The sequence below is a fragment of the Anomaloglossus baeobatrachus genome, chromosome 5, assembly GCF_048569485.1.
Source record: "Anomaloglossus baeobatrachus isolate aAnoBae1 chromosome 5, aAnoBae1.hap1, whole genome shotgun sequence".
Classification (NCBI taxonomy): Eukaryota; Metazoa; Chordata; class Amphibia; order Anura; family Aromobatidae; genus Anomaloglossus; species Anomaloglossus baeobatrachus.
The window spans coordinates 37379471-37391970 of record NC_134357.1 but is presented as its reverse complement, the minus strand read 5'-3'; the positions used below and the strand labels follow the sequence as shown (position 1 = coordinate 37391970).

General features: G+C 52.6%; 1 protein-coding gene across 4 annotated transcripts in view; it reads right to left on the bottom strand.

Moving 5' to 3' along the window:
* Positions 1 to 12500, bottom strand: part of R3HCC1L (R3H domain and coiled-coil containing 1 like) — a 94108-nt gene that overhangs the window by 39426 nt on the left and 42182 nt on the right. For all 4 annotated transcript variants that reach the window (XM_075352234.1, XM_075352237.1, XM_075352235.1 and 1 more), the window contains 2 exons: positions 8531 to 8601; positions 1793 to 1888 (listed from right to left, as the gene is read on the bottom strand). In XM_075352234.1, the coding sequence (XP_075208349.1) occupies positions 1793 to 1888; positions 8531 to 8601 (167 nt within the window). The remainder of the gene's footprint in view (positions 1 to 1792; positions 1889 to 8530; positions 8602 to 12500) is intronic.

Here is a 12500-nt window from a genome sequence, read left to right as displayed (position 1 = left end):
GCAATACCCGACACAACCCAGGGACATGGGTGGCGCGGTTTAATACAAAAACTTTTGTTTATTTCATTTAATTCTTGCACAACCGCTTAGGAATCTGAATGCTTTTTATTTTCAAATCTATACTGCATCAACTGGATCAATATATAGGAAGCCTGGAAATCCATAATAAGACCACAACTCTTTCAATGTTTAGAAATCTCATCATTAAGGATAGGCAATACACAGAAATATTTAGTAGCTTTTCGGTCCAAAGAGGACCATCTGTAGTCATTGGGTTTGCAGAGGAACCAGGTAGTGTAGCAACAAAAAAGTATAGCAATTAGTGATGAGCGGGCACTACCATGCTCAGGTGTTCAGTACTTGTAGCTAGTGATGAGCGAGCACTACCATGCTCGGGTGCTCAGTACTGGTAACTAGTGATGAGCGAGCACTACCATGCTCGGGTGCTCAGTACTCGTAACTAGTGATGAGCGGGCACTACCATGCTCGGGTGCTCAGTACTGGTAACTAGTGATGAGTGAGCACTACCATGCTCGGGTGCTCAGTACTCGTAACTAGTGATGAGCGGGCACTACCATGCTCAGGTGCTCTGTACTGGTAACTAGTGATGAGCGGGCACTACCATGCTCGGGTGCTCAGTACTTGTAGCTAGTGATGAGCGGGCACTACCATGTTCGGGTGCGCTGTACTCGTAACTAGTGATGAGTGGGCACTACCATGCTCGGGTGCTCAGTACTCGTAACTAGTGATGAGTGAGCACTACCATGCTCGGGTGCTCAGTACTTGTACTAGTGATGAGCGGGCACTACCATGCTCGGGTGCTCAGTACTTGTAACTAGTGATGAGCGAGTCATGGTAATAGTTGCAGCCGACCTGCTCCTGTCAGGAGAGTGTGCGCCGTACCGGGTGATATCGATGCGAGACTCGCACAGAGAGGCTGGGGCCACACGGGGATTACTGCGATCCCCTCGCATGACACTCAGCTCACGCTGGCAGTACAGCAGGAGCTGAGTGTCATGCTGGTGTCCCTGCGACTGAGGTCCGATCGTGCGGGCCGGCGCTGAGGAGTTGAGGGAGGGATTTCCATCCCTCTCTCCTCCGTAGCCGGCTATTGCCATTCTCACCCTGCACTCGCGGTATACCGGTGTACCGCGAGTGCAGTGCAATTTTTCTCTCGCCCCATACACTTGAATGGGTGCGAGAGAAAAGAGTTTCGCATTGCACCTGCAGCACGCTGCGATGGTTTTCTCGGTCCGATTAGGGCTGAGAAAATAATCGCTCATGTGCGCTGACACAAAAACTAATATTGGTTCGAGTGGAATACTGTTTTTTAGCGCACTCCACTTGTTCCGATTTTCATGCCGTGTGTCTTAGGCCTAACAGTCGAAGTTCAATTGAGACCATAGCTTATGGACTCGGGTGAACCCTGACGTCACCGCGAACAAGGCCGAAGAAAGCGGAAAACTGCCGAGTGACGAGCAGTGCAGTGAATACCGCCGGAAGTTAATGATCGGACCCGGAAGCAGAAGAGGCCGGGAGACAGCGACTGAGCGGGTCTTCAGGACGCTTTGCTGGACCGGTAAGTATAATCATATTTTTTTACTAATGTGCTTTTTTTTTTTTTTTGCTAAAGCCCCTGTACCCGAACTGTAACATGAGCTTCCCAGGAAAACTCATGTTTGGGACAGTGTGCACAAACACCAAAACCATCACTTTATAAAAGGCTGAAATTGCAGCGTATAGGAAGTGGTACAGCGGCTGCGGCAATAACTAGAGAGGCGATTCCTCTTACCCGCACAGGCCCGAGCTTTGGCTCTGGACGCTCTGGTGGCCTGGGACAATGGTCGAACCTTCACCAGTGGATTCTTGTTGGACAACGCATCGCGAGCTGAAGAAAAAAAAAACAAAAAAAAAACAACCGAACAAAAGGGCACCTGTTCAGAAAAACCGGCATCATTCTTGCAATCACAACTCATCTCATTGATATTTACACAAGTTTAACATTCTGGGGGGGGGGGGGGGGATGCAGAAAAACGTATTTAGGGCTTGTTCACACATAGAATTTTTGTGTGTGGAAAGAAGGGAATTTTGTTTACTTACCGTAAATTCCTTTTCTTCTAGCTCCAATTGGGAGACCCAGACAATTGGGTGTATAGCTACTGCCTCCGGAGGCCGCACAAAGTACTACACTTAAAAGTGTAAGGCCCCTCCCCTTCTGGCTATACACCCCCCCGTGGGAGCACGGGTCCTTCAGTTTTAGTGCAAAAGCAAGAAGGAGGAAAGCCAATAACTGTTTCAAAAACAAATTCAATCCGATAAACAATATCGGAGAACGTAAGTTATTAACATGAACAACATGTGCACCCGAAAAACAAATACCCTCAGAAAAACAGGGCGGGTGCTGGGTCTCCCAATTGGAGCTAGAAGAAAAGGAATTTACGGTAAGTAAACAAAATTCCCTTCTTTTTCGCTCCTAATTGGGAGACCCAGACAATTGGGACGTCCAAAAGCAGTCCCTGGGTGGGTAAAATAATACCTCGCGATCGGGCTGTCAGGCAGCCCTTTCTTACAGGTGGGCCACCGCCGCCTGCAGGACTTGTCTACCTAGGCTGGCATCCGCCGAAGCGTAGGTATGCACCTGATAATGCTTGGTGAAAGTGTGCAGACTCGACCAGGTAGCCGCCTGGCACACCTGCTGAGCCGTAGCCTGATGCCGTAATGCCCAGGACGCACCCACGGCTCTGGTAGAATGGGCCTTCAGTCCAGAAGGAGTCGGAAGCCCAGCAGAACGGTAGGCGTGAAGAATTGGTTCCTTGATCCACCGCGCAAGGGTGGATTTGGAAGCTTGCGACCCTTTATGCTGACCAGCGACCAGGATAAAGAGTGCATCCGAACGGCGCAGAGACGCCGTGCGGGAAATGTAGATCTTGAGTGCTCTCACCAGGTCCAACAGATGTAAACCCTTTTCAAATTGGTGAACTGGATGCGGACACAAAGATGGTAAAGTGATATCCTGATTGAGATGAAAGGAAGATACCACCTTGGGAAGAAACTCTGGAATTGGACGCAGTACTACCTTGTCTTGGTGAAACACCAGGAAGGGAGATTTGCAAGATAACACCGCCAGCTCTGACACTCTCCGAAGAGACGTGACCGCCACCAGAAAAGCCACTTTCTGTGAAAGCCGAGAAAAGGAAATCTCCTTCATAGGCTCGAAAGGTGGCTTCTGGAGAGCAATCAGAACCTTGTTCAGATCCCAGGGTTCCAATGGCCGCTTGTAAGGGGGAATGATATGACAAACCCCTTGCAGGAACGTGCGTACCTTAGGAAGTCGCGCCAGGCGCTTCTGAAAGAATACGGATAGCGCAGAGACTTGTCCTTTAAGGGAGCTAAGCGACAAACCTTTTTCCAACCCAGACTGCAGGAAGGAAAGAAAAATAGGCAATGCAAATGGCCAGGGAGAAACTCCCTGAGCAGAGCACCAAGATAAGAATATCTTCCACGTTCTGTGGTAGATCTTGGCGGAGGATGGTTTCCTAGCCTGTCTCATGGTGGCAACAACATCATGAGATAAACCTGAGGTCCCTAGGATCCAGGACTCAATGGCCACACAGTCAGGTTCAGGGTCGCAGAATTCAGATGGAAAAACGGCCCTTGAGACAGCAAGTCTGGACGGCCTGGTAGCGCCCACGGTTGTCCTACCGTGAGATGCCACAGATCCGGGTACCACGACCTCCTTGGCCAGTCTGGAGCGACGAGAATGGCGCAACGGCAGTCGGACCTGATTTTGCGGATCACTCTGGGCAACAATGCCAGAGGTGGGAACACATAAGGTAGTCGGAACTGCGACCAATCCTGAACTAAGGCGTCTGCCGCCAGAGCTCGGTGATCGTGAGACCGTGCCATGAAAACCGGGACCTTGTTGTTGTGCCGTGACGCCATCAGGTCGACGTCCGGCATCCCCCAGCGGCGACAGATCTCCTGAAACACGTCCGGGTGAAGGGACCATTCCCCTGCGTCCATGCCCTGGCGACTGAGAAAGTCTGCTTCCCAGTTTTCCACGCCTGGGATGTGAACTGCGGATATGGTGGATGCTGTGTTTTCCACCCACGTCAGAATCCGCCGGACTTCTTGAAAGGCTTGTCGACTGCGTGTTCCCCCTTGGTGGTTGATGTACGCCACCGCTGTGGAATTGTCCGACTGAATCCGGATCTGCTTGCCCTCCAGCCACTTTTGGAAGGCTCGCAGAGCAAGATAGACTGCTCTGATTTCCAGAACATTGATCTGAAGGGTGGACTCTCTCTGAGTCCACGTACCCTGAGCCCTGTGGTGAAGAAACACTGCTCCCCACCCTGATAGGCTCGCATCTGTCGTGACCACCGCCCAGGATGGGGATAGGAACGACTTTCCTTTTGACAATGAGGTGGGAAGAAGCCACCATCGGAGAGAGTCCTTGGTTGCCTGAGAGAGGGAGACATCCCTGTCGAGGGACGTCGACTTCCCGTCCCATTGGCGGAGAATGTCCCATTGTAGAGGGCGCAGATGAAACTGCGCGAAAGGGACTGCTTCCATTGCTGCCACCATCTTCCCTAGGAAATGCATGAGGCGCCTCAAGGAGTGGGACTGGTTCTGCAGGAGAGATTGCACCCCTGTCTGCAGAGAGCACTGCTTGTCCAGTGGAAGCTTCACTATCGCTGAGAGAGTATGAAACTCCATGCCAAGATATGTTAGTGATTGGGTCGGGGTTAGATTTGACTTTGAAAAGTTGATAATCCACCCGAAACTCTGGAGAGTCTTCAGTGCCACGTTCAGACTGTGTTGGCATGCCTCTTGAGAGGGTGCCTTTATAAGTAGATCGTCCAAATACGGGATCACGGAGTGACCCTGCGAGTGCAGGACAGCTACTACTGCTGCCATGACCTTGGTGAAGACCCGAGGGGCTGTTGCCAGCCCGAAAGGTAACGCTACGAACTGCAGGTGTTCGCTTTCTATAACGAAGCGTAGAAAACGCTGATGCTCTGGCGCAATCGGCACGTGAAGATAAGCATCCTTGATGTCTATTGATGCTAAGAAATCTCCTTGAGACATTGAGGCTATGACGGAGCGGAGAGATTCCATCTGGAACCTCCTGGTTTTTACGTGTTTGTTGAGCAGCTTTAGATCCAGGACGGGCCGAAAGGACCCGTCCTTCTTTGGCACCACAAACAGATTGAAGTAAAAACCGTGACCTTGTTCCTGAAGAGGAACGGAAGTCACCACTCCTTCCGCCTTTAGAGCGGCCACCGCCTGCAGCAGAGCATCGGCTCGGTCGGGCGGTGGGGAAGTTCTGAAGAAACGAGTTGGAGGACGAGAGCTGAACTCTATCCTGTACCCGTGAGACAGAATGTCCCTCACCCAACGGTCTTTGACCTGTGACAGCCAAATGCCGCCAAAGCGGGAGAGCCTGCCACCGACCGAGGATGCGGAGAGAGGAGGCTGAAAGTCATGAGGAAGCCGTCTTGGTAACGGTTCTTCCTGCTGTCTTTTTTGGGCGTGACTGCGTCCGCCAAGAATCTGAGCCTCTCTGATCCTTTTGAGTCCTCTTGGACGAGGAGAATTGGGACCTGCCTGAGCCTCGAAAGGACCGAAAACCAGACTGACCCCTCCTTTGTTGGGGCTTGTTTTGTCTGTGTTGAGGTAAGGATGAGTCCTTACCCTTGGAGTGTTTAATGATTTCATCCAAACGCTCCCCAAACAATCGGTCACGAGAAAAGGGCAAACTGGTTAAGCACTTCTTGGAAGCAGAATCTGCTTTCCATTCTCTCAACCACAGGGCTCTGCGCAAAACCACGGAGTTGGCTGACGCCACCGCCGTACGGCTCGTAGAGTCCAGGACAGCATTAATCGCGTAAGACGCGAATGCAGACATTTGAGAGGTCAATGGTGCCACCTGCGGGGCAGATGTACGTGTGACCGAGTCGACTTGTATAAGCCCAGCTGAAATAGCTTGGAGTGCCCATACGGCTGCGAACGCTGGCGCCAACGACGCTCCAATAGCTTCATAGATGGATTTCAGCCAGAGTTCCATCTGCCTGTCAGTGGCATCTTTAAGTGCCGCTCCATCTTCTACTGCAACTAAGGATCTAGCTGCAAGCCTGGAGATTGGAGGGTCCACCTTGGGACACTGGGTCCAACCCTTGACCACGTCAGGGGGAAAAGGATAGCGTGTATCTTTAAGCCGTTTAGAAAACCGCTTCTCAGGATAAGCGTGGTGTTTCTGGATTGCATCTCTAAAGTCAGAGTGGTCCAGAAAAGTGCTTAATTTACGCTTGGGATGTGAAATGGAATTTCTCCTGCTGTGAAGCTGCCTCCTCCTCAGTAGGAGCTGGCGGAGAAATATCTAACATCCTATGGATGGACGCTATAAGATCATTCACTATGGCGTCACCATCCGGTGTATCCAGATTGAGAGCGGACCCAGGATCAGAATCCTGATCAGTTAAATCCGCCTCATCACCCATAGATTCGTCCCGCTGGGATCCTGACCAGTGAGACGAAGTTGAGGGCCCCTCATAACGAGCCCGCTTAGGTTGTCTGGGACTGTCGTCCGAGTCAGAATCGTCACCCTGGGGTGAATGTGACACCCCCGGAGCTTGGAAGTGTTCCAGCTGAGGGGGACCAGGGAGCAATGATGCCACAGTGTCCATGGTCTGAGTTACTGGTCTAGACTGCAATGTTTCAAGAATCTTTGACATGGTCATAGACAATCTGTCAGCAAAAGCTGCGAACTCTGTTCCTGTCACCTGGACAGCATTCACAGGTGGTACACCCTGGGTCACGTCCAGCAGAGGCCCCGGCTGTGCAAGTTGCACAGGGGCCGAGCACTGCACACAATGGGGGTCAGTGGAACCTGCCGGTAGAGCAGCCCCACATGCGGTACAGGCAGCATATAATGTCTGTGCCTTGGCACCCTTGCGTTTTGTGGACGACATGCTGTTGCCTCCTTGTAATCTAGGAGGGTATATAGCCGAGAATCACCAGCGACCGTACAGTACAAGTATTTGCAAACACAAAATACTCAGTATACAAACGGCACAAGTGGGGGTGAGCCCTTGAGGGCTGCTTACCGCCCGCTGAACAGCGGGTATGAGGCCGTAGAATCCCGTGTCTGGGTCTCCCCGTCTCCCCTCTGCAGCTCAGCGTGCAGGCAGGAATGGCTGCCGGCGTTCTGTGAAGAGGGGCGGACCGTGGGCGTGCCACAAACAAAGAGCGGGAAACTGCGTCCTACTGTGCCTGGTGTGAGGGCTGGAGTATGTAAAAAAGACTCCAGCCCTCAGCGCTGATGCTCTGTACAGCTTCCCGCCCTCCTCCTGACTGGCAGGTGCGGAGGCGGGAACGAACGAACTAGGCCGCAAAAGCCGGGGACTGTAGTAATAAGCGCGGGCGTGATATATGCACAGCCAGCGCGGAAGTCCCCGGCGCACCACAAGTCCCAGCCGCGTCGCAGTCCCAGCGGCCGGCGCGACCGTTCTCCCTGAGTCTACCCACTCAGCTAAGCTGAAGTGAGGAAATGGCACAAGCGCAGCAGCGCTGTTGTCCCCGGCGCACTAACACACCCAGCAATGCTGCGGTGTGCGCGCGTATGCACGGGGACACAGAGTACCTTGACGGAGCAGGGCCATGTCCCTGACGATACTCAGCTCCAAATCCAGCGGCTTCTCCAGGGGCTGCGGATGGAGCACGGTCTCTGTGCCTGGAGACCGGTAAAATCCCACCTCGCCCAGAGCCCTAATGGGGATGGGGAAGGAATCAGCATGTGGGCTCCAGCCTCTGTACCCGCAATGGGTACCTCAACCTTAACAAGCACCACCGACAGAAAGTGGGGTGAGAAGGGAGCATGCTGGGGACCCTTGTATGGGTCCTCTTTTCTTCCATCCGACATAGTCAGCAGCTGCTGCTGACTAAACAGTGGAGCTATGCGTGCGTGTCTGACCTCCTTCGCACAAAGCAAAAAACTGGAGGACCCGTGCTCCCACGGGGGGGTGTATAGCCAGAAGGGGAGGGGCCTTACACTTTTAAGTGTAGTACTTTGTGCGGCCTCCGGAGGCAGTAGCTATACACCCAATTGTCTGGGTCTCCCAATTAGGAGCGAAAAAGAAAAACACGTTTTACAAACAGCAAAATAAATGAGATTTCTAAAATATCATTAACATGATGCATTTTTCTTTTTTTTGAGCTGCGGTGTTTTATTAAAAAATCGCAGCAGGTCAACGCTTCGTAGCGTTTTTACTACCTTTTTATTTACCCATACAGATGTATGAATCAAACACATCAAAAAACGCATGTAATGTAGGCGGCAATTTTCGTGGTAAAACTGTTTTTAGTGCAGAAAAAAATGCTGCAAAAAAAGCAACGTGTGAACATATCTAAGTATTTTTTTTTTTTTTTGCATTGGACTGACCTTATACATTTGTATAAAGCTCTATAATATCGGGCAATTGCAAATCTGCACCTATTGTAGACCTTCCACTGTCAAGATCAAGCTCCGTACCTGCGAAGGGACTCGCAAACACTCCAAGAGCATGAGTATCGTCCACCCACTTGATGTCGAAGCCTTTCTTCCTGCATCGAAAGAAGAACGCACAAATGTTCAAATGCAGAAGACGCACACAAATGCTCCTAATTATCACTGACATTTATCAGCAGGTCCAGGTACGGACTGCCTTAAATAGGGCTATGTTCACATGTTGGACTTAAAAAGGAGTTTTCGGGTTTCAGGACACCCCTGTCCACAATTGCAGTCTGCTTAAAAAAAAAAAAAAAACTCCAAAAAACCCAAACCACACTATTCTTTACTCAACCTCCCCAGGTCCAGAGCGGAGTCTACCTAATCAGCTATCATGGACCACTGAGCTCACTTATTGGCTGCAGTGCTGACAACAACAACTTTGGGAGCGGCAGCGACTCAATCCTAGACCTGGGGAGTCGACTAATATATAAAGGGTGTGTGTGTGTGTGTATGTGTATGTGTGTATGTGTGTGTGTGTGTGTGTGTGTGTGTGTATGTGTGTATATATATATATATATATATATATATATATATATATATATATATATATATATACATATATATGTGTGTGTGTGTGCGTGTGTGCATGTGTATGTGTGTGTGCGTGTGTGCATGTGTGTGTGTGTGCGTGTGCGCATGTGTGTGTGTGTGTGCGTGTGCGCATGTGTGTGTGCGTGTGCGTGTATATATATATGTCTATATAATTGCCTTATTCTGTCTGTCTGTCTGTCTGTCTATCTGTCTGTCATGCTCCGAAATTGTGTCCTTACGGTGACACAAAGCTGATTGGCCGCTGGGCTCGCCATGGCCCCGCCCCCCCACACGGATTGGCCTCTCGCCCCGGCTCTCTGCAGGCCCCGCCCCCCTCACGCAATGCACGCTGGCTGTGGCCCAACTGACACGGAGCCGCAACTCCCAGGTGAGTACACACACACACATCAGATCACACTCACTCTCACACACACCTCACACATCACAACATGCTGGGATATCGCTTGCTTCTACACCAGCTCCGTCAGGATCCCGGCAGCGCCACACATAACCTTGCGATGCTGGGATCTTAACGGAGGCCGTGAAAGCTGGTAACCATTATACACATCGGGTAACTAAGGTCCCTTAGTTACCCGATGTGTATCATAGTTACCAGTGTACACCGGCTCACACTCACTCTCACACACATCACATCGCATCCACACATCAAGGTCCTGGAGCTGCAGAACATACATAACATAACAGCACACACACACACACACACACACAAATCAGATCACACTCACACACATACACACATCACATCGCATCCACATACTCACAACATCCTGGGATATCGCTTGCTTCTCGGCGGCGATATTGTGCTGTGAGCTTCCAGGACCTGACGGAGGATCACATGGCCAGAAGCATGTGATATCCCCGGATGTTGTGAGTATCAGCGCGTATGTGCAATATCGTCAGTGTCTGTGTGTGTGAGTGTATGCGATCGGGTGTGTGTGAGTGTATGCGATCGGGTGTGTGTGTGAGTGGATGCGATCGGGTGTGTGTGTGAGTGGATGCGATCGGTTGTGTGTGTGAGTGGATGCGATCGGTTGTGTGTGTGAGTGGATGCGATCGGTTGTGTGGGTGAGTGGATGCGATCGGTTGTGTGGGTGAGTGGATGCGATCGGGTGTGGGTGAGTGTCGGCAGAGGAGCACGGCGTGCTGGAGGAGGCTGGGAGCAGAGAGGCTGATCTTGGGGAAGGCTGGGAGGGGGGGCTGATGCTGAGGGAGGCTGGAAGGAGAGAGGCTGAGCAAACGTGCTCCATCCGCCATACTGCGCACTCCCCATCGTGCTGCATCCCCCATGCTGCGCACTCCCAAACGTGGTCCATCCGCCATGCTGCGCACTCCCAAACGTGGTCCATCCGCCATGCTGCGCACTCCCAAACGTGGTCCATCCGCCATGCTGCGCACTCCCAAACGTGCTCCATCCGCCATGCTGCGCACTCCCCATCGTGCACCATCCGGCATGCTGCGCACTCCTAAGCGGATGGAGCATGATGGGGGGTGCGCAGCATGGCGGATGGAGCACGTTTCGGAGTGCGCAGCATGGCGGATGGAGCACGTTTGGCAGTGCGCAGCATGACGGATGGAGCACGTTTGGGAGTGCGCAGCATGACGGATGGAGCATGTTTGGGAGTGCGCAGCATGCCGGATGGTGCACGATGGGGAGTGCGCAGTATGGCGGATGGAGCACGTTTGGGAGTGCGCAGTATGGCGGATGGAGCACGTTTCGGAGTGCGCAGCATGGCGGATGGAGCACGTTTGGGAGTGCGCAGCATGGCGGATGGACCACGTTTGGGAGCGCGCAGCATGGCGGATGGAGCACGTTTGGGAGTGCGCAGCATGGCGGATGGAGCACGTTTGGGAGTGCGCAGCATGGCGGATGGAGCACGTTTGGGAGTGCGCAGCATGGCGGATGGAGCACGTTTGGGAGTGCGCAGCATGCCGGATGGTGCACGATGGGGAGTGCGCAGTATGGCGGATGGAGCACGTTTGGGAGTGCGCAGCATGGCGGATGGAGCACGTTTGGGAGTGCGCAGCATGGCGGATGGACCACGTTTGGGAGTGCGCAGCATGGCGGATGGAGCACGTTTGGGAGTGCGCAGCATGGCGGATGGAGCACGTTTGGGAGTGCGCAGCATGGCGGGTGGAGCACGTTTGGGAGTGCGCAGCATGGCGGATGGAGCATGATAGGGGGTGCGCAGCATGGCGGATGGAGCACGTTTGGGAGTGCGCAGCATGGCGGATGGAGCACGTTTGGGAGTGTGCAGCATGGCGGATACAGCACGATGGGGAGTGCGCAGCATGGCGGATGGAGCACGTTTGGGAGTGCGCAGCATGGGGGATGCAGCACGATGGGGAGTGCGCAGTATGGCGGATGGAGCACGTTTGGGAGTGCGCAGCATGGCGGATGGACCACGTTTGGGAGTGCGCAGCATGGCGGATGGAGCACGTTTGGGAGTGCGCAGCATGGGGGATGCAGCACGATGGGGGGTGCGCAGCATGGGGGATGGAGCACGATGGGAGGTGCACACCTCCCCCCAACACACACACACACGCGCACTGCACAACACACACACACTAGGAATCACAAACAACGCCCTACACAGACACCCACACACACAGACAACGCTGCACACACAAATATACGCACATACTGCACAACACACACATTGCTCAAAACATACCTCCCCCCAAAACACACCACACCCACACAAACCGCACAACACACACACACACACAACGCTACAGACACACAGCGCTCCACAAACAACGCAACACACGCAACACACATACAACACCGCTCTCACCCCCCGAGACACTCAGAACATGTACAGCGCCCTACACAAACACTTGGTAACTACACACAACAACATCTATATATATAACAAAAATCATACATGAACTACACAATACGTAAATTCTAGAATACCCGATGCGTAGAATCGGGCCACCTTCTAGTATATATATAATTGCCTTATTCTGTCTGTCTGTCTGTCTGTCTGTCATGCTCCAAAATTGTGTCCTTACGGTGACACAAAGCTGATTGGCCGCTGGGCTCGCCATGGCCCCGCCCCCCCCACACGGATTGGCCTCTCGCCCCGGCTCTCTGCAGGCCCCGCCCCCCTCACGCAATGCACGCTCGCTCTTGCCCAACTGACACGTAGCTCCGACTCCCAGGTGAGTACACACACACACATCAGATCACACTCACTCTCACACACACCTCACACATCACATCCACACACTCACAACATCCTGGGATATCGCTTGCTTCTACACCGGCTCCGTCACGATCCCAGCAGCGCCAGACATAACCTTGCGATGCTGGGATCTTCACGGAGCCCGTGAACGCTGTTAATCATTATACACATGGGGTAACTAAGGTCCCTTGGTTACCCGATGTGTATCATAG